Source organism: Lemur catta, chromosome 9 (assembly GCF_020740605.2).
Source record: "Lemur catta isolate mLemCat1 chromosome 9, mLemCat1.pri, whole genome shotgun sequence".
NCBI classification, from domain to species: Eukaryota; Metazoa; Chordata; class Mammalia; order Primates; family Lemuridae; genus Lemur; species Lemur catta.
Window position 1 is genome coordinate 27,543,510 of NC_059136.1, and position 26,328 is coordinate 27,569,837.

The 26,328-nt window shown below is 48.2% G+C and overlaps 1 protein-coding gene across 1 annotated transcript in view; it reads left to right on the forward strand.

Annotated features, from left to right (window-relative positions):
- The window catches only part of COL22A1 (collagen type XXII alpha 1 chain), a 253,599-nt gene that overhangs the window by 156,288 nt on the left and 70,983 nt on the right, over positions 1–26,328 (forward strand). Inside the window, exons 32-40 of the mRNA XM_045561068.1 lie at positions 2,403–2,435; positions 7,060–7,113; positions 7,373–7,426; positions 8,117–8,170; positions 9,086–9,139; positions 10,451–10,504; positions 13,445–13,549; positions 14,348–14,392; positions 19,968–20,045. Coding sequence (XP_045417024.1) covers positions 2,403–2,435; positions 7,060–7,113; positions 7,373–7,426; positions 8,117–8,170; positions 9,086–9,139; positions 10,451–10,504; positions 13,445–13,549; positions 14,348–14,392; positions 19,968–20,045 — 531 coding nt within the window. The remainder of the gene's footprint in view (positions 1–2,402; positions 2,436–7,059; positions 7,114–7,372; positions 7,427–8,116; positions 8,171–9,085; positions 9,140–10,450; positions 10,505–13,444; positions 13,550–14,347; positions 14,393–19,967; positions 20,046–26,328) is intronic.

The window sequence follows — 26,328 nt, forward strand, 5'->3', positions numbered from 1 at the left end:
GATCCTAGCTCTGCTACTCACCAGCATTGTGGTCTTAGATATGTCATTTAATTTCTAAAAGACTCAATTTTCTCTCCTATTTAAAAAAATATCATCAGCTATCTTGTACATGTGTAGTGAAAATTAATTGCAATAATGTAACTTACTTAACAGAGTTCCTGGTACATAATAAATACTAAATTAAAAAAAACCCTGATATTATTATCTCACTCCCAATAATCTACAATGGAGATTTTTTTTTTATTTTTTTCCCATTTTAATGTTTCTTACTGGCCTTGAAATTCTCTGTCTTGACTGGCTGATTTCAGGGAAGTTGCACATGGCCTTGTGTGCTGACCCTGACCGGCAAGTATCTCAGGGATCGGTCAGTTACTGTGCAAAGCAGAGGACTTGCTCAGCATGGATGCCAGGAGAGGAGAGAGCCTGAACATTCAGAAATCCCATTTGCAGTGTGGCAAAGAATCTTACTTTTTGTTTTTTATCAAAGTTGAATTATTATTCCACAGCTCCATCTCCTCCCCACACAGGTCCATCAAAATGAGATTCAGACATCCCACAAGGACTTTGGAAGAATCTCAGAATCATAAATTTAGTCAGACTGGTCATATAAAATTGTTTAAGATTGATGGCATCGTGTTGGCAAGTGTGCAGGGAGACACACCCTCTCACACCCTTCTGGTGTGAGAGCAAGTTGGTAACAGAGAAGTTACTTGGCAGTATCAATACCTCACAAAGTGTCCATTCTTCAGCTTAGATATTCCATATCTAGGCATCTGTCCTAGAGATGTATTTGCATGTGTGCACTTTGACAAGCATGTACATCATTGTGTCACTTATGACAATGAAAAATTAGAAGCAAGACCACGAGCATAGAATTAAGTGAATCACAATAATACTTATATTGTGGAATTCTATTTTCTTAGTAAATACACACCCACACAATATGCATATGGTCTTGAAAAGATGCCAATACTCGAATTAAGTGGAACAAGATAAAATGGGAAAAAATCACTTAGAGGGTCATTGTGTATTGAGAGATAAAGAATATAGACTTCTCAGCTCATGCACATGGGCACCGATTTTTGTCCCAACCTTCACTGGCAGCACGAAAGTCACTCAATGCATTGCTTTTCTGTCCTCTAATTTTGTTATTCATAAAGCAGAGCAGACACAGATAATCTTGTTCTTAGAGTCACCATGAAGAATACATGAGTTAATGAATGTAAATAACTGTAAGTAACAACGTATTTGTTGTTACTGTTTGTATAACTCTCACGCAAAGTTTTATATATCTACACATTCATAATTGTATGGAAATATTAATATATAGGAAAGGGTCTAAGAATGTGCTAAACTGAAAAACAGTGGTTTCTCCTGGGGCGGATGCTGGGATTGGGGACAGGCAAGGTACAGGAAGCTCCTTTTCCTCTTCTACTTTGTATTCATTATGTTTTAGGACCAGCATCCACGATGTCCTCTTGTTCGTTCGCTGTTTCTTTGGGGCTCCAGCTCTGCGCCAGGCCATTGGTGTGGTTCAGACGTGATTGAGCTTATAGCCTAGTGGAGGAGATAACTCTAGTCACATAGTGGCCAAAATAAACATATATGACAAATTATAGTTAATGCTATTGAGGAAACAGTTATGAAGACTAACAAGCGGACCTGATTTACATTTGAGTGGTGGAGGGAGAACGGGTTCTTTGAAGACATGACATTCACAAGAGACCTGAAGGGTGGGCCTTAGTCAGATACAGGGAGAGAAGAGTGTGTTCTAGGAGTGAGGAACAGCATTTGCAAAAGCTTTGAGGCTGGGAAAAGCATGACAACAGGGGAACATTAAACCCAGCCTGGTGGGGTAGGGGGTGAGTGAGGATAAGGCTGGAGGGCCCAGCAGGGGGTTTGTGAGGGTCTTTGAGACCTAGACTCTCTGTGAGCAGAGGCTGGGTCCCCACCCTGGCCCCCTCTGCACCTGCATGCCTGCCTGGCACTCGGCAGGTGGTGATAGTAACAAGGAGACGGTGAGGCACAAAGCCAGTGCCCCAGGCACTGCTCTGATAGCTTGTGTGCATTGAAGAGTTATTTCATTCCTCTCCTGGGGGAGAATGTTTCTTCTCCATTTTCCCATGGGGATGTAGAAGCCGACAGATGATGTCCAAAGTCACACAGGATTTGGAAGCCCAGGCCATGTGACTCCAGGGCTCCCAAATCTAACACTATCCTCTTAATAAATGCTCTGGGATCTTAAAGGAAGATATGATTCTAATTGTGAAAACTAATAATAGTTAAAGGAGACTTTGGGGCTGTGTTCTTTCACTTGGTAAATCTCTCAGAGGCAGGTTTTAAAATGAAACATCAGGGTCCATTGGTTCCCATCTTTCTAATTTCTGTGGTTTCCTTTTCAGACACCCCTGTTCACACCACACCCAAGAATGCCAGTAAGTAGCAGAGGCTCCTTGGTCCCTTCCAGGTGTCCCTCAGCCTGGCTGGTGATGTCCAGCATGGTCTGGGAGCCAGGACTAGGTGGTTTGACAACTTTTGATCCTATCATGCCAGTCACCGTCAGGCATCTGGGCTTCCAGACCTTGTCACGGCAACAGATGGGAACAGGGCCTTGCAAGGCACTGGCTCCAAGGTCAGGCAGGATGGTCCAGGGGGCTGGAGGTCACCTCCCAGTAGCTGAGGGCAAAGGCCAGACCTCTCTCTGTGTAAAGTTAATTCTTCAGGCCATAAGGAGCTGCTGGCGGTTTTGAGGCCAACCGAGTTATTTGAGATACCAGAACATTAAATAGTCAGAGGGTGGCATAGACATTCCCCGTGGATGCTGGCAGTGGAGGAGGCCAGAGACGGGCGTATCTTGCAGGACCTGGGTCCCAGGCTGCTCTTACCCACCTTGGGCTGCGGCAGGTGGAGGGGGCGCTTGGCTGACTTCCTGTAGACCCTAAATCACTTGACAGAAAATAAAGCTTATCATCACTGCAACCTCTAGAAACCCCTTTCCTCCTCTTTTCATGAATGACTCTTCTGAAAATAAGTGTTTTCAGGATCTCTTTATGCTGTTGGCAGCACTGCGGCCAGAAAATGTGTGTTCGTTTGTTTCTTTTGCTCTCGGATGGACTTGACCTGCGGCTGCAGAACACATGCAGCTGCGAGGCCGACTGGAGCTACGTCTCAGCGCTTGCTGTCTCCATCTGTTTGGGATTAAGTAGTGCAGTTTTAAAAGTTTAAAAGAATCCTCTATATAACAGAAAAGAATGAAGCAGGTAGAGAGATTGAGTCACGTGCTGAAATCATTGAAGAAGGAGAAGGAAGGATTTCGAGCTTGGGAGGTGAAACGGGGAAGGTGGGAGGCACCGTAGGGCAGCGTGGACGTCAGGAGAAGCTGTGGGAGGACGCCTGCGTGTCTACAGGAAAGGACAGGTGCAGGGGCCCAGCTGTGTCCCCGCCCTGGAGGAGAGAAGGCCCGGATGTGAAGGGAGCCCTCCCGGTCACTGAGTTGTGGGCCACTAGGGGGCAGTGCCCGACTGCCCGCCCATCCTTGGGGGAAAAAAGTTCCCAGCCTGTTTCTCCTCTGAGCTCTTGTTTTCTCAATTATAAAACGGAGACAATGAAAACTCATTTTCAGGATGAAATGCAAATAATGATATATTTGCTCTTTTCTTTACATAAAACACTTAGAACTCTGCTCAGCTCTTAGAGAGCTGAGCACTCACTGTGGGATGTACACAGCACGTCTCTGGACTGTCTGCCACCGTGGGGACCCCTCCTCTCTGCAGAGAGGGGCTGAAGGGAAAGAGCGCTGAGTACCCCTAGGGAGCGGCCCCTGTGTCCATTTCCCAGGTGATGACCGTGTGGCTCAGAGATGCCAAGCAGCTTGCAAAGGGCCTACCTGGGAGGTGGGACTCAGGAGCTATTCTGTTGGCCATGGTGCGGTGGCCGGGGTGACTTCCCTGTTACTGCAGTGCAAGGCTCGCCCTCACGTGGAGGCAGGCTACTGGCACACTACCTATCCTGGACCCCCTCTTTCTATTACTGCTCCCTCTGCCTGGGACCTGCAGTTCTCCCTCCCGCAGGTCCACCCGCAGCACCCCAGGCCTGAGAGCAGCCTGCATGTCCGGCCTCTCCCCAAAGGAATTGCTCCCTAAAACGATGACTTCCAGAGCATCGCACGCACACTGGGGGGTCAGGGGCCTGACCAAACCTCCCCTTTGATTCTCAGCGCTGACATCCTTCCTGTGGGGTCTGCAGCTTTGTGGGAGCCAGGAAGCCACTCTCAGATGCAAAGCAAGGAAATTGTGTCCATGGGGGGGAAGAAAGTTTCATTATGGGCAATTGCCTGAGTTTCTCTGGTACTGGCTTTGTTGCCATGGCAACTGTGTTTGTATTGATGGATTTGGAAAGTGTTATTCGGTTTGACTTCTCCCTGCTGTCCTCCAGCATGTGCCTTTGATTCTCTGCTGTGCAGGAAGAGGGAATGGAGAGAAAGATTCAGAGGGGTATTACAGTGTGCTGCATAATTAAGGAGAATAGAAAGGGGAAGAAGAGGTGGCGGGGAAAGCTCAACTCCTTTTGCTTCCTCCTCCAGGATGGAGCAGGTTGGTGGGGATGTCCGGTGGCACATGTGTAGGTGGCCTTGTGATGGCTATGTAGGCTATTAGAGGGTGTGCAGATCTCTGGGTCTGGAGATGTCAGGTAGGAGAGGAAGCCATTCTTTAGCTGGAGGGAGGAAGGACAGGCAGCCCAGGGCTTGGGGAAGTTACAGCGGTGAACACAGAAGGGCTTTGTAACTGGGGCTAGCGAGTGGTTCAGAAGCAGCCGTCTCGGGAAGGCCTGGTTCCATGCCCTCACCTGCTGGGGAGTCTTACAAGATGCCCAGACAATGCCTGCAGCCTGCAGACATGAGGCCAGGCCCTAGGGATGGTATTTGACTTGGCTGAGGTCACTTGGGGCCCATTGGAAGGAGAGAGAAGCCAGCCGTGCTCATTCAGTCACTGTTGGCACAGCCTCTGCCATGAAGGAGCTGCCTCCTGGCTCGCAGGTCCCTCCCAGGCAGGGGTGCCTTGAGCATCTTAGTTCCTCCTCTGTCCTGACCCCACCAGGGCTTGGTCCCCAGCTTGTCTTCCTGCCACCTGCAATCCCATTCTCCAACACTGGCAGAAAAAGAGTGTGCAGACTTCTCCCCAGGTATCACCTGAAACAACCCCATGAGTTCTTTTGTCTTCATGGATTATATCGACAATGACCAGAGGACCAAAGGGTTTTGAAAATCCCCACCAAGGAAAATTGCCTAGGAGGAAAACATGCTAGAAATAATGGTCCATGGGGAGTGGGCTAGATATGCCTCTTCCTGAGCTCGTTGGCCATGGAGATTCTAGGAGGTGGGATGATCTGGTGTCTGTTGAAACCTCCTGTGTGTCACCACAAATCACTTTGCAAAAGCAATCTTGTTTAATCCAGGTCACAACTCTACGAGGTAGACTATGTAGATTCCACTCAATAGATGATGCTAAGAGGGTCAGGAAGCCAGCCAAGGCCATGCAGATGTCAGCTGGGGTGTCAAAGACAGGCTTAGGAGAGGAGGGCAGGCAGGAGCCACTGTGGCAAAGTCCCCAACACTTGCCCAAGCACGGACAGAGAGCACAGAATCAGGAAACCCTAAATGGCTCGTGCCTTTCTCTGCCAGCCTCTCCACCAAGTAAAGAGTTAGGACTAGCCCATGCCAGGCCCTGTAGACATTGGGATCTGCCTTCAGGGTGTGTCCCGGGTGCTCCCCACACCTCCTGCTCTCTGAGGACTTTGCTGCAAAGCCCCACCTCGGCAGGGCTCCCTCTGCACTCAAGGCTGGTGCTCATCCCAGCTCTCCTCGGGCCTCTCTGTGGAAGGGGAGCCCCGTGTCTCCCTAAGCAGCCCATGGGAATTTTAGGCAGTACTAAGTCCTGCCCCTGGAGAACGGCTCCACACAGCCTTGCTGGACATACGTGCCTCAGTTATGTATGTGCATCGGTTGTTACCTGCTATCCTGGAGAACCCCACAGACCCGCCCAGTCTCCCCGATGCCTCATCTCTGTTGCACCTTCTCTGGCCACTGACCTTCCCCTATGTGAAAAGGAGACTACCTGTTCATTTTGCAGATGTAGAGCCTGAGGTCAGCATGGATACCTATTCACCCAAGGTTATGTGGCCGGAGAGGCACAGAGCCAGGGCTCCAGGCCAGTCTGCACAGTTCTAAAGCTGAGGCTGTTTCCACTGTGGTCCACTGTCCCACTCCTCTCCTGCAAGATAGTTCTCCACCTCTCGAAAGACACACACCCGAGCCTGTCGAGGCGTGCCCTGAGCCCAGCTGTGGGCTCGCCTTCTCTCCATCCCCTGTGAATTGCAGGAGGAGGACCTCATGTCTCTGCAATCTCCCTGGGAGGTGTGCTAGGAACTGAAGGGAGTGGGCCTGCCCCCACCCCTGCGTCATGCCTTCCTGGGCATGCTCAGGGCATTGCCTTTCCAGCCTGCATCTCATCTCTTCTTCAGCGAAGTTAGACATGCTGCTCTGGCTGCCCAGAGTCTAGTGTTCAACCCCAGCCTGCCCGCAAAGGGCCGGGTCCCCTTGGCAAGTCACCCTCCCAGCTTCTGCATCAGGAAAGCACTTGGGCTAGGCAGAGCCTGGAAGATCCTTCCTCCTCTCAGGATTCTTCCCATCATTAAAAACTGATGCTCTGCCAGGTGCCAGCCCCTGAGCTGGAGGGGATATGCATCAAACCACACAGCTAAGTGCATGACTGCAACGAAGGTGGGGCCAAGGAGGAGAAAGGCACTGTGTTCTGAGAGTCTGTCACAGTAGGGCACGGCCCAATTTGGGGTTCAGCTTCCCCAAAGAGGTGATTTCAGACCTTAGATCTGAAAGATCAGTCGGAATAAGTCAAAATCTAAGGCGGGTGGGAGGGACGACCTTTGGGGGGCTGTCAGGTGCACAGACAGGACTTGAGGTGGCCTGTGTGGCCAGAGCTGGGGGGCACGCACATTGGGGGGTCCACTCTCCAGTCTGCTGTGCCCTGTGCTTCTCATCAACAGGGAGAACAAGGGCCAAGAGGAGAGAAGGGCGACCCGGGTGTGCCTGGAGAACCGGTGAGTGCCCCGCACCCCTTGCATCCCCGCTGGCTACTCAGAGACTGGAGTCCAAGGGCCGACAGCTCTAGGTCGGGATCCCACAGCCCACCCACAGGAGCCCCCCTGACCCGAATGCGGCCCCCTTCTCCTTCCTCAGGGCCCCGGCGAGCTTCCCTCCCTGGCTCTCACATATGCCCGTGTCATGTGTTTCCACCCAGCTGCATCCACTCAGACCTGGGGCGATGAGCTAGTTCACTGACGACGTGTTTCATTGCAGGGACCACCGGGCCATCCTGGAGAATCAGGGCCTCGGGGACCCACGGGACCACCGGTAAGGAAACCCTGTCTCACCTGTGGGCTTTGAGATTGGGAAATCCCCGCCCGCCACCCTCCTGTCCCTCCTGTCCCTCAGGCCAGCCCCACTGGCCCTCTCGCCTGGCATTTTGGGAGTGCCCGCCGGGGGCACTGCCACTGCCACACGGGGGGGTGCCGCAGGGGCCGTGTGGCCCTCACAACATGCCCCAGACACAGCCTCCAGGGCCGGGGCCCTGCCTCTGTCACAGAAGGGTTGGCTTAGGTGAGCTCCGGGTTCCTGCCGGGCTCTCCTTCTCCCAGGCAGCACGGCGTGGACGGCATTGGCACTCAGCACGCAGGGCAGTGCTTGGTTCCCAGAGGGTTTCAGAGCAGGAAACGGCTCCCCAGCCATGGACTGGCAGCCCTGGTTTAAATGACACCTGGTGCGCACTAGCATTTTATTTTGTTGTTTTTCTCAGTTTTGGCTTCTTCGGTGGATCTTCCTTGGTTCTCTGGGAGGCTCTGTGCGGTTATGAGGCGATTCTGTTGGAGTGACGGCCATGTGCCCCGGCAGTCCTGCCTGTCTGAGCCTCTAACCCTGCTCCCTGTCCCTGCAGTTGGACTGACTGATTCTGACAAGCATGATGTCCCCAAGACAATCCTGCCACGAGGGTGAGGACAGCATTGCCTGCGGCTGCTTACCTCACCACTTTTGTTTTCTGTGCAGGGTGCCAAGGGACAGGAAGGCGTGCACGGGGCTCCCGGAGCAGCTGGAAACCCTGTGAGTCCTGGTGACCCGCCGGCCTTGGGGGGCCCCGGGAGAGGGAGGCCCTGCCCAGTGTCTGCTCCTGGGCCCACAGCTCTGGGCTGCCCAGGGGACACAGACAAGAAAGTACACACCTGCATTTGGGTGGCTGGCCAGGGCCAGCACAGAGCCAGGTTCTGGCCTCACTATGTTCCTGACATTTCCAGGCTTTGTCCCTGTGCCCAGCTGGTGAGAGGAATCTCCTTCCACATGCACATGGATGGTGCACACACACACACCTGCTCCCCTCACAGGTGCCTTCTCTGTGAGTAGCACCATCTTCGGCGTGATCTACACTGAAAACAGTTTGCAAGTCCATGCAGAAGTGCTCTCCCCTGACCTCCTTCCTCTCCCTCCAGCATCAGGGGTCACCAAGCCCTGCTCCTTCCTCCTTGCACCTTCTCCAAGATGCCTGCTCTTGGCCAAGCTCCTGGCCAAGCTCTGGCCAACCCACCCCAGCCTTCATCGTCTCTCTGTTCCCCAAGGCTTGTCCAGGCCCTTACAACCAGCCTTCCTCATTATACCAGAGCATTGTGTCTACAACTCACCCTGGACAGTCTCTTCCATTCACAGTGTTTGCTCACACACAGGACAAAGGCCAAACCTCCCCTGAGATCCTCGTCTGTGGTCAGGACCTGGCCTTCCTCACTGTCCACCCGCAACACCCCCACTCTCTGCTTCGTCCTAAGGACCTTCCCAGAGTCCTTCTGCCCCGCTACCCCATCTGTGCCAGGAGCCCACTCACTGCAGAGGGGAGGGTTCCTGTCTGTGGGGTGTCAGGTTAGAAACATCCCTTCACATCACAGGGAGCTGAATACGAGGTGGGTTTGGAGACTGGGGACAACTACTTGCCATCAGTACATTTGGCCTTTCTAAATTGTCTCTGAACAGGGTGCTCCTGGACTTGTCGGTCCCCCTGGCCCGAGTGGCCCCCCAGGAAGTGTGGTGAGTAATGGAGACAGGACAAAGACACAGCACTGGGTGTGGGCCTGCAGCACTCCCCACCGGGCTGACTTGGTTATCCCAAAACCCAGAGGTGCAGGCATCCTTACGCCCATTTCACAGATGCATACACTGACGTCCTGACAAAGGCCACGCAGACAGTTAGCAAAGCTGAGGCTCTGAGGGGCTCGTCAGAGCTGCGGGTGGTAGATGGAGTTGTGGTAACTGCAGGAAGTCTGCACTTTCACTGATGCTGGAATCAGAAGTTTGCCTTGGAAGGAACAAAATGAACCTAAAGAAGTCTAAGGTACCCTAACTGGCTGTGAGGATACCTGGATTTTAACCCCAGTTCTTCCAGGACTGGGTTTACAACCTCGGCAAGCCATTCCTGGAAGCCTCAGCTTGCTGGTCTGTGAAATGGAGACAGTGGCTGGGCTGGTTCCCCATTAGGGTCCCGCTGCCCTTGACATGCTGAGATCCTGCCTCTCCCATGTTGAGGCCCAAGGTGTCTCTGCTAACGGACTGGCTTTAAGAGTCTCTGTAAACATTCATTTAGACTTGAACATTGTTCAGGAAGACACCCCATGACATCTTGTCAAGGGCAGCAGAGAATTTATCCTCCACAATAGATTTAGGTCTGTCCCATTCATTCATCAAAGCTTCACAGGTGATAATCATAGTAGCTTAGAGGACTGAGTATTTATACATGCCAGGCACTGTTCTAAGCAAGTTACATGTGTTAATTAATTTAATCCTCACAACAACCATGTTAGAAAAATATTATTGCCTCCATTTTACATAGGGGTAAACTGAGGCACGGGGAGACTGTGTCATGCAATAAGTGCTTACAGTAGATGCTACTGGGACCTTGCCCGATAGCCTCACCCTTTCTGGTGCAGTGCATGCGCCGACTTCCACAGCCGGAGAGCATGTTGTGCAGCCACATGGCAGGTGGCCAGTAGCGCCACCAGAAGCAGCCCTGAACCGATGGGCACAGAAGCAGCTCAGTTCCTTCTTCCTCAGTTGCGGTGACTCTGAGGGCGTGTCCTGCACAGGCCCCCAGAGTCCCCAGCACGACTCAGCTCCCGTGGCTCACAGATGTTTCCAGCTGCCTGTTCTCCCGCTTTGTGCTTCCCTGTTTCCCTTCTGGTGTATCCGTGGAATACTTAGACTTGAACCTTGTCCCAGAGTCGACCTCTGGGGGACTCTAAAGACATGGTTGGAGCAGATGCTCCCATGCTAAGCCTGTGTTTGAAAGGTCGTCCCCGTCCTCCCTGGGTGTTTCATTCACGTTAATAACCTTCCTTTCTTCAGGGCCCCCCTGGCCTCAGAGGACCCCCTGGGAAAGATGGGGAGCGTGGTGAGAAGGTAAGGCCAGTGCGATGTCTCAGCACACAGCCATCTATTCTCAGCTTCTTAGGGACAATGAAGGGGGAGCTCATGCTGCCCAGGCCTGGCTTAGGACCCAGGAGTCAGAAGGGGCTTCCAAAGTAGGAGGGAGAGAGGCGACCCTGCCTTCTTGTCCCTCCTTTAATGCTCACAGCAGACCTGTGAGTCAGATGAATGCCCATTTGGCAGATGTGCAGAATGAGGCTCTGAGGTGCTAATTAATTTGCATCTTGATTTTCATTATTAGGTCTGTCTGACTCCAATTCCTGCCTTCTCTCAATTCAACGTGCCAGCTTATCCACTCCACACCTGTGCTTGCACAGCTAAACCTTCCCAAGCTATGAGAGCTTTAATTACTTCTAAGAAGACATGACACCCTCGCCCTGATTAAAAAAAAATAAATAAATCCCAGGGGCAGAGGAGGAGAATCCACACCCTTTCAAATCCCTCTGACCTAGCACTTTAGAAAGTGGCTCTGAGGTTTATTGGTGATACTGAGCCAGTGCTCAGGAGGTCGGAGGTATTTATTTGAATGATTCAGGTGAGATTCCTGGGATTCAGACCCGAGTCAAAGGCCAGCTCCCACGTCCTAGTTGTATGGCTCTAAAGTAGGGTGATAAAAGTTCTCACCTGGGGGTGATTTGCCCCTCCCACCAGGGACATGTCTGAAGATATTTTGGTTGTGGCCACTGGGGGGAGCTCCTGGCGTCTGGTGGGTAGAGACCAGGGATTGTGCTAATAACCCAACAATGCACAGGACGTCCTCCCACCAGGAATTAGCCTCCCTGAATGTCAATAGTGCCAAGGTTGAAAAACCCCAATCTAAATAGACAGCACCGGTTGATCACAGGCTGTGCAGATCAGCCGGAGCATTGGGAAGGTGCGTGCAAGGGCTCAGCAGAGCGCAGGTGATGAGGGTGTGATGGTGGCCCTGCCCTGCCTGCTTGAGCAAACCTCGTGCACAGGCATGGACAGGTGCCTCGTGTCCCGTCCACTCCTGTCAGGTTGTCTGCAGAGTTCCCCTTGCACACGAGTGTCCAAACCTCTTAATACAAATTCTTTCAAGTCTACTTTGCCCGGAAACTTTTAAAGGAGCGATCGCTGTGTCTTTTATATTTTTGTATAATTTAACAACTGTAGATGGTAGTTTACCCTTTGGCAGGAAGGCTCAATTTCAAAACACATGTCTCAGATAAAAAAAGGATTTGTTGCAGAGAACAATGATCAACCAACCTGTGGAAAATATCTTGGGTTTTTGGAGTGTTAGTTGAACATAAGATTAATAATAGGCTTCATGTGATGCAGGTGCAAAATTTTTTTTGAAAAAAATATAATGCCACCTTAGACTGCCTAAATTAAGCAAGAGAACAAACCCTGGACCATTGTACTATTCTTTGATTATATACCGCGTCTCTGAAGGATGGCACATTATGAGTAGGGCGTTGGCAATCTAGAAGGGGATGGCCCAGGTGTTAGAGATTTCACCAGGGCCAGGTGTACATTGTAGAACCAAAAAGCCAGCGTGCTGTTGGCACATTGAACCTCTAGAGGGAGCCAAACACCTTTCCTTGGCGGAGCAGACGCCAGGCTGAGGGCCGAGGCCGGAACTTCGCTTGTAAGGGAACTTGCAGTGCTCTGCAAGTGATGAAAATCCCTGATGTCACAGCATGGCTCTTTCTCTCTGGCTCCAGGTCCAGTGGCTGGCCTGGGGCTTGGGGAAGCTGGTCCTGCTTTGGGGTTGGAGAGGGGCCCTCCTCATCCCTCACTTTGCCTGTCCTTGGTTCATCTCACCTGCCCTCGGCTCTATCACAGAGTGTCTGGGGACATTCAGATGGCAGCTTAGGCCCAAAGGAGCCCTGGCTGATCTGGGAGGAGTCCCCCTGATTCATGGGGTTCAACCCAGTGTTCCACAGCCAGGGCTGCAACAAGGGGGCTGCTTGTAGCTTTGTGGCTAGAAGAGGTGAGCATTGGCCTGGAGCAAGCTCAAAACCTGGCTCCCTGAGCAGATCTTGGAGTATGCGTTGTGCATTCTCTCCCCCGCCACCCTGGCCCAGACCCCCACCTCCTTAGGAGGCCTGAACTGTCATCTTATCATTGAAGACCTCTCTGTAAAGAAGGATTGGCTTTTTGTCTACACAGTTCCAAGGAACAAATTGTCAATTGCTGGGAAGATTTCAGAGAGGGCTTTCTAGGCTGAATGTAAATAAGTGCTATATGATAGCCCCACCTGATCAAGGAGTGAAGAGCCTGGAGGGGTGGTGAGCTCTCTGCTCCCAGAGGCATTCAAGCAGAAAGGGAGGCTTGTCTTAGACCCAGACCAGGTCGTTCCCCACACTGGGTGGAAAGTGGTCACTAATGTCCTTCCCATTTCCATATTCCTCATTGGATTAATTTGCTAAGGCCACTGTAACAAAGCTTCACACACTGGTCGCCTAAACATCACAAATATACTTTCTCACAGTTCTGGAGGCCACAAGCCCTAAGTCAAGGCGCTGGCAGGTTGGTTCCTTCTGAGGGCTGTGGGGCAAAGTTCTGTTCCAGGCTTTTCTCCTTGGCTTATTGATGGCATCTTGTTCCCGTGTTTTCACATCTTCCCTCTATGCCTGTCTGTGTCCAAATGTCCCCTTCCTTAAATGACACCAGTCATATTGGATTAGGCCCCTGGGAGTGTCAAACTCCAGCATGACATCGTCCTAACTGAGCTGATTACATCTGTGCATTGCAGTGCCAGGGTTAGGACTTCAACATGTGAGTTTTGGAGGAGACAATTCACCCCTCCATTTGTGTGCCCCTGGAAGGGAAGGGCTTTCTAGCATCATCAGGGCAGTCCAGGAGACCTGCCAGCCCACCAGCTGGTTCAGTGTGGAAAGGCTTAACTGTGCGTGTCACTGATCCCGGGAACGTCTCCTTTCTTCCCAGGGAGCAGCGGGTGAAGAAGGGCGCCCCGGGCCAGCTGGCCCCAGGGGAGATCCTGGGGCTCCAGGGCTCCCTGGGCCACCTGGAAAAGGGAAGGACGGAGAGCCGGTGAGTGGCAGGTCGGGGGTCTTGTGCCTGCAGGAGCCAGGCTAAAATTAGAAACGAAAAAGGGAAAAATAGTGTAACTGTCAAACTGCAGAAATTGCGTCAGAGCCAGCAAAGTGGGCCTGGCTGGGAGGGGGTGGTGTGTGGGGCGCACAGCGTGCTCTAGGGAGGTGCCTCACAGCTTCGGGGCCTGGGGCAGGTGCTGGGGATGTAGAGACACATCAGTCGGTCTGTGCCCCCAAGACATTCACATTCTAGTGGGCAGACAGTCCTGTAAACATACAAACTCAGCTCAGAGCAGTCCTGGGTGTGCACGTAGAGGAGGGCTCCTGGCTCTCTCAGCCAACGCTTCCAAGAGTGGAATTGCACGTCTAATGCTGGCCCTGAGTGCTGTACCCAGCAAAACCCTTCAGCGTGGAAGTGACGACCCCCCTCGTGACCTACCCTCAGACCTAGATAGCGTGGCAAAGAAGAGAGAGAGCAGGTTTGGGAATTAGGTGAGTTCTACTTTGAAACCTGGCCTCGTGGGCCCTGTAAAATAAGGCTCTTGAATGGGAAAGCAAACTGGGATAGCCTGAGAGCTTCACTCAAGGCCACACAGAGGTGGTAGGTGGCGGAGTCAGAATTCAGACCCAGGATCTTGTGGCTTAAAACCAGAGTCTGTTTCTTTTGTGCAAGTCCGGCCATAGCGAGAGCCCCGTCCATCTCTGGGTGCCCCCGTCGGAGGAAACACACCGCCAGGCATCTGGTCAGTGCTCACCCACAGTTCCATGATGGTCCTGGTATTGCTTATTTCCCCAGGGACTACGTGGATCACCTGGACTGCCTGGACCCCTTGGAACCAAGGTAAGTGCATGCCCAAGCCAACTGTGGATGCCATGGCTTGCAGCTTAGGCCCAAGGGAGCCATGGAAATTGTATTGTAGGCATCTCTGGTTACCTCAATCCACTTACACATTTCTTGGCTCATTGCATTCTATTTGAATAAAGGTTCTGTGACTTTTAACTGTTATATTGAAGTAGTTGCCACACAGTGTATAGTAAATACTTGTTGATCAAATGAAGTTGCAAAAGATGCTGGCTTTCGACCCACAGAGCAATAGGTACAGGCAGTCTTGTATTATTAGTCTAATTGTGGTAATAGATGATCCCAAATTTCAGAGGCTTAATGCAATAAGAGCTTATATCTCATTCACACTGGGTCTAACGGGGGTCTTGATATGGGGTGTTCTGATCCACACAGCCACTCAGGGACTCAGACTAATCCAGGGGCTCTTTCATCCTCTGAGGTTTCAGAATCTTCTACCAAATCCTAGCTGTGCAATGATAAACGAGGGAAAAGAGAGTGGAGAACCTTGTGAGAAGGTTTTATGGGCCAGGCCTGGAGATCGGGCATTCATTTCAGCAACACCCATTGACAGTCACGACACGGGGGCCAGGCTATGTCATCTGGCAGTGCACCCAGGAGGAACAGGGAAACTCTTGGAAAATACCAGCCAGTCTCTTCCTCCATTCACTTGTACCCACAATTTAGAAAAGATGGCTTTTCCCATGAAGAAGTGTTCTTAAGAGAAATTTCCTGAGTGGGCTGGGATGTTCCCTGATGTTCCCTTTACACTGAATTATTCATTCATTTACTCATTTGTGTATTGAATACCAATGTATTCATTATTTCATTCACTGCACATCTACTAAGCTTCCTACTATGTGTAGGGTTTTAAGGTGGACTGTGGGACGACAATAATACATGTGATGTGTTCCCAGTCCTCCTATAGCTCAGGGTCCAGAGGGGAAAACAGACATATAACCAGGAAAAAGCAGACCAGTGCTAGGAGAGAGGGAAGCTCAGAGCACACATGAGCTCAGAAGAGACTCTCTAACCCAGCTTGGTTTTATTATGGGTGGCTTCTTGAAGGATCTTTGTCTTAACTTTAAAGTGCACAAAGCAGTTATTAGGGAAAAAGGTGAGGCAGGAGTCCTTGGTAGGGATGCTGACATGCAAAAAGACTCTGAGGGATGAGGCAGAATGTGTTCAGAGAAGAGCATGGACTGTAAACAAGCCCACGCCCAGTGAAAATGATTTGACTAGCTCAAATGCATCAACTTTAAAAAATGTGGGTGAAACAGTTAATTACTGACATTACAATGTTTATATTTTTTGGCTTTAATTTGACATACATATTCAAACTCACATAAATCAAAGTGCTATTGTAAAATTATGCTACTACTTTTGCACTTGCATAGATTTACAAAAACATTTTTTTAAAGTTCTTAAGTGCCTTCAATATCATCCCTCATCATTTCTCAAGCCACTTTCTGAGCCAGCTAGCACTTTTACACAGCGTATCACCACCCACCCCACCTGAGTTTGTAAAAAGTCGGCACTTTTGGAATCCGTAATGCTGCTGTGGCTGGAAGTATTATTCCAATCCCAGAGACCATTCGGCTAACAGTAGGAGGCCTTTCATTTTTCCATGTTTTCCTTTTATTCCACACCTGCATCTTTGGGATCTAAGCAGCATAACCATGGAGTATATTATTCCAAAATTTAATGTAAAAGCCTTGCTTTTAATAATATTCAGTATATGAAAATGTGGGTCTCCAGAAACAGTGTATCTATATTAAATGTCTTTGCTTCATGATTTTCCCTCTATTCAAACAGGTGACCTGTTTAAGCACCCTAAGCTTGCACTAATTGAGGTCATGGTAGGCTAATGTGCTTCTCCCTAATAGTGATGTCGTTGTTCATGATCAAAATTAAGAAGGCAATGGGAGAATTCTCGATGTTATGTGACTAAATATATGGCCACTCCGTATTTTCAGAGGAAATAAAATTGGGCATAACTTTTCCTGAATTGGGGAGCATATAAAATAGTTGCATGTGCTTGAAGCAGCAGGTGTGTGTGGGGAGGAACAGACTGACAACCCCCCTGAGGATTTGTCAAGGCCCCTGGATGTGCGGAGCCCAGCCCAGGCCGAGCTGCAGTGCTCAGGGGCTTCCGCTTCCTCCCTCTTAGAGCAGGACGACCTCTGGGACCTGGGGAAACTGACAGCCTCTTGGAAGGAAGGAAAACGAAGGTGCCAGAAATGGTAGAGCAGCAAAGTGGCTTCTGCTGTCCCCTCTCTGTGATCATTAGACCTTTTGTTTTCCTTTATTCTTTTTATTCTGTAGCTGTATCTTAGGATCTCAGCAACATAACCACAGAGCACATTGGTAGCTGTCTCCCAGGCAGAGCTTGGCAAAATAATAAATGCTATCATATAATTAAAAATAGTCACTTAGCATAGTGCTTGTTTCATGTTCAGTAAATGTTCATGATTTTTATTGTTAGGTCACCCTGTAGGGTCTGCTTTAGGGTTGCAGCAAGAAGGTGGGGTCTAGAGAGACTGCATCTACCTGTGCAGGTGTGATGTTGTTGGAGAAAGCCCAGGGCAGGTGGGTGGAAGCAGCGCTGGGGAGCAGAGGCAGGTTGAGACTCTGGGCAGGGAGTGGTGGGGGGGGGGACTGAAGAGACCACCAATGTGGGTCCAGTTGATCAACCAGTCCCAACTCCATGGATCTCAGGGTAAGTCAGACAGACAACTGCACAATGGGAGGGCAAGGTGTTAAGATTAATGAAGATCTGTACGAACATCTGCAGAAAGACAGAAGAGGAGGGCAGGCAGAGGCAGCTTGATGAAATGGAAGGATTAACTGAGTCTTAGTTGATAGGTAGGTTTTAGAAGCTTAGAACGTGGATGGAAGAACATCCCGAGCCAAGGGAAATGGCATGTGTAAGAAGCAGAGGTGTACAAAGGTGTAAATAAATACCATGCAAGAACACAGGTGAGGTCTTTGGCATGACTTAGCTTGTAGTAGTCGGGGTTTGCTGATGTTCATGGGACGTGGCCTTGGGACAGGAAGGAGAACAGAGCTAAGAGAGAAAATAATAGCAACAGGAAGATCGGCATTAAAGTTTTTAAAGCAAAACCAAGGTACAAAAGGATATGGATTTCTCTGACATTTATATTAATATGTGTTTAGGTAATTTTCTGTTTTCTAACTCTGCTGATAAAGTAATAACCGTGTAATTGCAATACATGATGTATTACTTGACTTTATATAACTGTTTGCCTTTTAAATGAGTCCTCGTAAAATACATGGGAATTTAGTAGAATTTTTTTTTAATTGAGAAGGATCCTAAGATACAGAGAGGTGATGGGACTTACCCAAGGTCCCAGGACTAGACTGGACCTATAGCACCTGACTACCAGCTTGAAATCTTCCTTCCTGACCCTGTGCTCTGTTGCAATGAGCTGGTTACAGATAAATCATGGCTCCTGGTCATTTTTAGTGCATTACAATTTTGCCATATTTGTCTTGTTTTTTGACTTCTTCCCTTCTTCACCCTCCTTGTACAAACTAATCAGATTTTCTAGTGACCTCAAGTATTGTGCACTTCCAAGAACCAGCCATATCATAATATTCTAAAGAAACAGAATATGCTAATTGGGAATTTGAAGAAAATTTGAGGAAAGGGCTATTGACAGAGGTACAGGTGGGGCAAGAGATGCTGTGGCTCCCAGGACCAATAACAGCAGGTCGCGGGACCCCCCCATGGGCCTGGAGGGGCAGGGGAAGAAATGATGTACAGGGAGCCTAGTGAGAGATTTGGACTTCGGTTCATATCTTTTGTGAGAACTTTGCAAGCCCTGTTTCTCCCCACACCTATGAACACCCCTTCTCTTCAGAACTTAGCACCAAGTATTGACAATGGACAGGCCTCATGGCTGAGTCAACTTTTGGGTTTAGAACCCAGATCATTGTTTGCAATGGATGAACAATGAGCATTAGTTGAATGAATATTTAACTTATGTACTCACCCAAGTGACAGTCATATGTCAGGAGAAGCAAATCATCTTAGAAGCATTTCTTTTCTTAAAGGCCCCAACATGCAAACTTCTTCAATTGAAATGATGGGCAGAGAGTGGATAGGCTACTTATTAATGAAATATTTTTTAATGCTTAAAAATAATAAACCTTAAGAAAGCAATATGTTGTCTAGCAATATCGGGTTCTATTTTAAATCATTTGCTGCATATTCTCTAGTTGGCTCTCCACAGCAAGCTTCTGAGGCTGTTTCCATTTGTCATACAGACTAACTCATTCCAGAGATGTTAAGTGGCTTGAACAAGGTCACCTGCCACCGTGGCCTCAGGCTTGGCTGCAGTTCAGCTGACCTGATAAGTTCAGGGGCACAGTCCTTTACACAACATTGTCGGGGCCACGTGTGTTTTGGATCAAATTTAATTTGGACCTTGGAGAGGTAGTAATATGCAAAATACATCCATCATAACATTTACTGTGGTGTCGGCAGCAGCACTCCTAATCAAGCTCGTTAATATTTATGTGAGAAAAACATGTAAATATCCAAAGAAGATGAGATAACTAAAGACGGTAAATAGCCTATGTCAGTACAAGTTAGGTTTTGCTGCCAATTGAGCTTGGATAAACACTTGATTTTAGAGGTTGAGGATTTTGAAATTATGAATAAGGTGTAGCTCTGCCTCAGCTTGTCTCTGTAGGAAATGGCAAACAGAATTTCTTCCTTTTTTCTCTTTGTTTTTCTTCTTTTTCTTTTTCCATCAAAGTCCAGAAAGGCAGGAGGATGAGAACAGCAACAAACACAATTGCCTAACTCACATTGTGTTCCATGTTGGGCTGGGCTCTGAGCTCAGGGCTCTCTGCAGAGTCTCCTGGAATGAGCACGACGTCTCTGGATGTGGCAGTCCCTGTTCTTCACTCCTTAAAAATGAAGAAACTTAAGCTCAGGGAACCTATCACTTTCTTAAGTTAACAGTTAATAAGTGTTGAAGCCAGAACTGAAATCCAGGCCTCTGACACCCAAGGCCACAATATTAACCACTATGTTTGAAGGCAAAGGTCTTATCTCAATCATCCTTGGGCTCCTCACCCCAACACCCAGAAAAGTGACCCATAAAATGTAGGTACTTGGTAAATTATGGGTGAATTGATGAATCAATATACTGGTGATTTAGGATCTGAGTTGACAGGGGGTATGTGTTCAAATCTGGGATGTGGTCGGGATGGAGATCTGATGAGGTTTGGAGAAAGCACTCTTAGACCCAGACTGTAGTTATATTATTGGGGTTATATTGCTACAATCACATTTGGGGCCGTGGTCAAGGTCAGGGAACAGCCAACCCTGAAAGACACCTGATCAGAGCTGGTGGCTGTGGTCCGCCCAGTGTGGGACTGAGCAGGACAGTGGGGGACCCACAGCGGGGCCCATGGCGGCCAGGTGGCAGGAGGAGCCTTGGATGTAAGTACAGTCAGGATCCTGGAGGAAGCATATTTCCTTTTGTACTCTGGCCCTGTCCCTGTTAGCACTGATGTCTTGATTTTGTTTTTGTCTTTCTAGGGGGACCGCGGTGTACCTGGGATCCCTGGTTCTCCTGGCAGCCATGGTGACCCCGGCATTGGGATTGCAGGCCCTCCCGTGAGTCCCTGTTCAGTCAGTTCTTACTTGCTCTCAGGCACATAGCCGTGCCCTGGTCACTCCTGCAGGAGTGCACAGCCTGGGCCTCCCTGCAGGGACACTCCTTGTGCAGCTGATGGGATTGTGGTCGCTGGTCCTCAAGTCAGTGCTGTGGTAGGTCTGTTCCTGTGGCTGATGCTGGCGTAAGACTTGGGTGCTTCCTAGGGGAACAAGGCTTTTGAAGAGACCAGAACTTGTCTGATTCAAAGAGGAGAGAATAAAACTCACTAAAATTAAAAAAGAAACAAAAAGGACAGGCCAAACTTTGAGACACTCAATCATACCCAATGACCCTGAGCTGGCTAGTAAAGGCGCGTGATATGGGAGAAACTATGTGCTTTCGTGCATTTCAAGCAGGAAAAAAAAAAAAAAAAGTTATCCCGCTTTCTGTAAGTAGCACAGGTGAAAAAATAAATGGAATCATGTCTCCAAAATAAAATCCATGAGGTGTTCCTCAAATTGTCAGTATTAATGAATAATTAATATCAATCTACTAGGTGTGAGACTGCAGACTCCCTAGAGGTTGTAGCTTTAAGAATTGCTAAAACCTCTGAGTTATAAAACCTCTGATCTTCAGGATCAATGAAATTCAGGCCCTCAGCCAAGTTGAATATTGCTACCAACATCCCCAACCAGCCTTGACCTCAGTGCCTCTGGAAATAGAAGGCACTCTTCTTTCAAAGCCAGTCCACTTGGCTCTGGAATTTAAAAATGTATTTCCATACAGAATATAAATTCATTAGAAATTTCATTGAGGGTAGAATTATGATCTTCTGTATCTTTCCCCTATTGCTTTGAATTCTCCCCTTTGTGTCATAAAGAATACATCTTTTCTTTTCTCCTTTACTGGACAGATAGCCTTTAGAACTTAAAGTCAGTTTTCAATCTTGAAGTCTTATCTTTATCTGTTTAGTCTCTTACTTGCTAAAGACACCATACCCTCTTAATGCACCTTAAAACTGCATTTCCTTTTTTCTTAATGGTCATGTCTTATAGTTACTTAAAAGAAGCTCAGATACCCAGTTCTTTTCAAGTGCCATTGCTAAGCCTTGGACTATCCAAACTACTCATATATCGTTATCATTGTTATTATGTTAACCCAGAAGCACAATCTAATTCTGCCCTTATTAAATGTAACCTGAATATAAACCACAGTCACCTGCAGTCCAGTCTCTGCTTGGTTTTGCGTTCTAGAAATGAAGGCCACAACCAAGAATAAGAGTGATGCCATTCTTCATATATGACTCCCAAAGAATAAGAAGGGAAATCCTTATTGTTGTGATATTACCCATAATGTCACTTGCAAAGTAAAATAAAATCCCCCTTTCTTTCCTCTGTGGTCCCGTTACACCCCAGAATAGTTATTGGGCATCTTAGTCTCTCCCCCAAATTCTGTTTTCTGTCCCCCCCCTCAAGTGAACCCCATTGCCTCCCCACCAGAAATGACCACCTCACTTCTACTCCCACCCGCTAGCAATGAGGGCTCATTTCAAGGTGGTAGGAAGGTGTGTCTGTGTCTTGCTGCATGTCCCCGAAAACCACAGGAAGAGGCATGTGGAATCCTTTTAGGAATGTCTAGTTTGGTTAAACTGTTTTGCTTAAAAGAAATTCTCATGAACACAATCCTCCACTTCATTTCATCAATTTTATATTTTTCTTTGGATATTATTTTTCAGTCTTTTATAACTGGAAGGAATAGTATGGTAAAAGATGCAGTGAGGAAACACCATAGTTCAGACGTTGTTTTTTCTGAAATCTTTGTTTGCATAAGGTTTATTCTGCTGGAGCTAAGATTCTGATTCATGTGGGAATCGCCTCTTAGAACAGAGAACTGACCATAAGTGACACTGTAGACCCATGACCTGGATGTGGCACCCCCCTCCCCATCAATTAACAGAGTTCTGCATGTTCCCATTTGTTCCTAAGGATTCACTGTGTCAACCCTTAATCGCAAAGCCAGACAGCAGAGGTGGAAATATTCACCACACCTCCTACTTCGGAGCCAGCTAAAATCACCCAGGAAAAATGTTCCTGCCTAAGTGATTCCACCTGAAAAGTAATTGGCCAGCTCCAGTGAAGACGCTTTAAATCAACTTTTAGTGTCTTTGCTACCACTTGGACTTATTAAAAGCTTCCGTGGTGGATAAAACGTTATTGAATTTTCATAAATCCTGTCCTTGGCTACCAGCCTAGGCTGCTGACGGCCTGGGAATCTGCATGAAGGGTTCAAGGATATGCTGAGCACAGGTTCGTGGAGGAGGAAGAGGAGAAGGTTTCTGCTTGGTAGCAGGAGGCAGGTGGGGGCATGTCAAGTTCATTGAGGACACAGTGGCCTCTTTACGGGAACATCGCCGTTTGCGGAGCTGTCCTGCGTCTGGTCCTGTGCTGGGTCTCAGAGCGTCCATAGCCACCTCCTCATTCAGTCCTGTGAAAGGTGGTTTTAGCCTTTGGCTGAGGCTGGGATCCCATGGAAGCAGCCCCTGGGAATGGGACTCAAGGGCAAGTTTATTTGGGAGATGATCTCAGAAATCGCCACTTAGGCAGTGACAAAGCGAGACAGAGCAAGGAAGAGAGCCAAGGGACAGTGCATTCATGTGCAGGTGGCAGCTGTGGGCGATGGGACTCACCTGAGCTGATGAGAGCCCTGGGTGACAACATTGTCCAGTCTCAGAGGTGTTCTTCAAAAGGAACAACAAAGCTGAGATGTTTACATACCAACTCCTGTCTGTCTCTGGTTGGAGGCTGCTCTCGGGAGGTGACTCCCAGGAGCTCCTTGCCTGCCTTGTGCCTTGGCCAAGCATCCTCCTGGGGCTGAAGAAAGCCTTGGGCAGGTGCTTGTGGCAGGGGAGCTGCTGGGGTGGTGTGTGTCCAGGGAATATGGGGGAGGGGACTGGCATGTCTGCTACGTCACTGCTTTCCAGAACAACCTGAGTCCAGAAGGTAAAGTGACTTGGCCTGTGCCACCTGGCTAGTGCAGGGGCAGGGCCAGGACACAGACCCACTTCCCACACCCTCTGAAACCAGTTCTCATTCCCCTACATCACCTCACCTTGCAGCCTCAGCAGAGTGGGCAGGATTTATTCATTTCCATTAAGATCCCTCAGAGAAGGTACATTAAGGATGGATCTGGCTGTAAGTCACTCTCCATGTCCTTCCTCCCTGGTGTCAGGCCTCAAGACCTTTGGCATCCAGTGCAGCACTGACTCCCTGGAAGGCAGCCTGGAGCTCCATCCGCCAACCTCTGCAGCATCACCGGGCAGGGGAATGGATGGAGAGGCAGTTGTTTGGGGGTTTGGCTTCCTGCTTCAAGATATTAATGAACACACAAACCAAAAATGCTTTTAATCTTCAAGTTGTCTCTGATCTTCCTTCAGCAAGGTTTAAAATGCTTAAAGCATGAGGTGACTCAGGCCTCGGAACAGATCAAAGTTCTAAAGAGTCTCCTGACACCAGGAGCTTGGGGTCTGTAAGGACAAGTTTCTCGCTGACAGCCATGTAACCCAGGACCGATTCCTTCCTACCCTGGCCATCAGCTTCCTCATGGATCAAGTGCCAACAATTTCTGCAGCAGCACTGGGGAGCTGGGAGGATTCCAGCATGAGAATGTGGGGGGGGGGCATACCTGTTCCCAGCCTCTGCCCTATGACACCATAATAATCCTCTTCCCCTGTTGTTTGTCTCAGCCTTTGCGGCCTGACATGACCCTTCCCCTTTGTGAGCCTCTCACCCTCCTTCTCTGGTGTTATTTGTTCTGATGCCCTACTTTGGCAGGCACTGAGGGTGCACACACAGGGGCCAGGCTCACCGCCCTGCTGTGCCCTTGTAGCCTAAGAGCAGCAAGGAGCACAGAACCCATTCTGTGCAATAAAATAGCTCAAGGGCCCTAACGGAGGGGTTGGGTTTTTTGCACTCCCTCACCTTGCAAGGAATAATATAACAATAGTAGAGGTGGCAGCCACTGAAATGTACAGTGATAACAATCACAGCCAACACCAGCTGTTGACTTGTAGAGGCCAGAGTAAGCAAAGGCTCCGCGCCAACCTCTCATTTATCTCACGGGCGTGCTCTCCTTTGATCCTCCCAGCAACCCCAGAAAGCAGATTCAATCTTCATTTCACCAATGAGGAAGCAGGCCCAGATGTGAAACCACTTCCCTGATGTCTCAGTCAGGACATGGTAGAGCTGAGATTGGACTTTCAGAATTGTGACTCCAAGCAAATGCCCTTAACTGCTTTCCCAGCAGGGGGACAATACAGTTGACCGTTGAACAGCCTGGGAGTTAGGGGCGCCAACCCCTGAGCCATCACAAATCCAAATATAACTTTTGACTCTCCCAAAACTTAACTAATAGCCTCTGTGGACTGGAAGCCTTACAAATAACAGAAATAGTTGATTCACACACATTTTGTGTGTTACCTATGTTACATACTGTGTTCTTAACAATAAAGTAAGCTACAGAAAAGAAAATGTATTAAGAAAAATCACAAAGAAGAGAAAATACATTTACAAGACTGTACTGTATTCATCAAGACTGTGAGTTTATGTTGTCTGTTTCCAAGATGAATCTACTGTCTGATACAGGGGCAGCCGCAGCTGCAGACCTCGATCCCTGATACAAATCAAGCAATTCAGTCTTGTCTTGTAATGTCATGACTTTTCTCTGCTTCTTGGAAGCACTTCCAGCCTCTCTAGTGGCACTTTGAATGGGTCCCATGATGTTTTTCAAAGTTTATGTTATTGCACTAACCGTGAAAAATACAGGAGAATCATGAGATCACTTTTTGCTGCAATACGCAATTTACTGGAGAGACGAACTGCTCACGCAGAGATGATCAGCGGAGCGTGGTGATTTGAGCAAACACTCACAACGGTTGAGCTCGTTGCAACAGCAACAGCAGGTGGCCAGGAAATTAGTACAGTAGTGCAGTACGGGCTGCAGTTAACTTTATGCCGTTACGATTTAATACTGCATCTTTACATTTGTTTACATTTCTCTTGACAGCAAATGGTGCTGTGTTCAGTCTGTGTTTGTGTGTGTGTTTTGATAAATTTTAACTTTTGTAATAGATTTGTATATATTAATTATAGGGTAGCAAATGATAAAATGGCTAGTATCTACATGAATTTTATGCATTCATGACATAACTAACCTTTAAATATTTTCAGTATTTCTAGGCTAAGTGGGTTTCTGAGTTTTTTCAAATTGTCACAAATCTCTCCCAAATTTTCCAATACTGAAAAAAATCCATGTATAAGTGGATCCACACAGTTCAAGCCTGTTGTTTGAGGGTCAACTGTAGTAACAGAAGTTCACGTACACACAGTCTTTACACTTGGCAGTGTCTTTTTATATAGATTATTGTTCCTACATGATTGAATTACATGTCTAGTGGATTTTTTTTTAATTCATGTCTTTTCTACCTGTTTTAGTCCACTGCCTTTGGCTGTAAGAACCAGAGAGCCACTCGGGCTGTCCAAGAATCAGGCAGGCCAGTTTCCCCTAGATAGGAGTGTCATAGCCACAGTACCCCCGTGTTGTCTGGTCACTGCTTGGTAACACCAGGCATTTGCCAGTGGTGACCCCAGCGCCCGGCTCCCAGCATTGCCCCAAGGCCAGTGCTCAGGAAATTGCCTCTCAGGCTTTTTTCTTAGTTGGAAGATTTTTTATTACTGTTTTGATCTCACTGCTCATTATTCAGGGGTTTTATTTCTTCCTAGTTGAGTCTTGGGAGGTTATGTGTTTCCAGGAATTTTTCCATTTCCTCTATGTTTTCTAGTTAATTTGCATAGAGATTTTCATAGTATTCACAGACTTTTAAAATGTAACCACAATTTCATTATCACATATCCCCTCAAAAAAATCTATAACACCATCAAATATCCAGTTAATGTTCAAATTGCTAATTGTTTTATATATGTCATTCTTCTATAGTTTTCTCTCATTTGAATCAAGATCCATATAAAGTAAACAGATAGCAATTGCTTGAATTTTTTTAAAAAAAATATTTCATTAATTTATAGATTTACCCTGCATTCTTTTTTTTTTTTTCTTTCTTTCGTAATTTATTCATTGATGAAGCTGGGTTTTTAATTTTATTTTTCTGGTCTCATGGAGTTTTCCACTGTCTTGAATTTGCTAATTTAATAGCTTAACACGTACCTCTGTCCCTGTAGTTCCTATAAAATAGTACTCAGGCCTAGAGGCTTGATCTGATTGAGGTTTGATGTTGTTGAGGAGACTTCA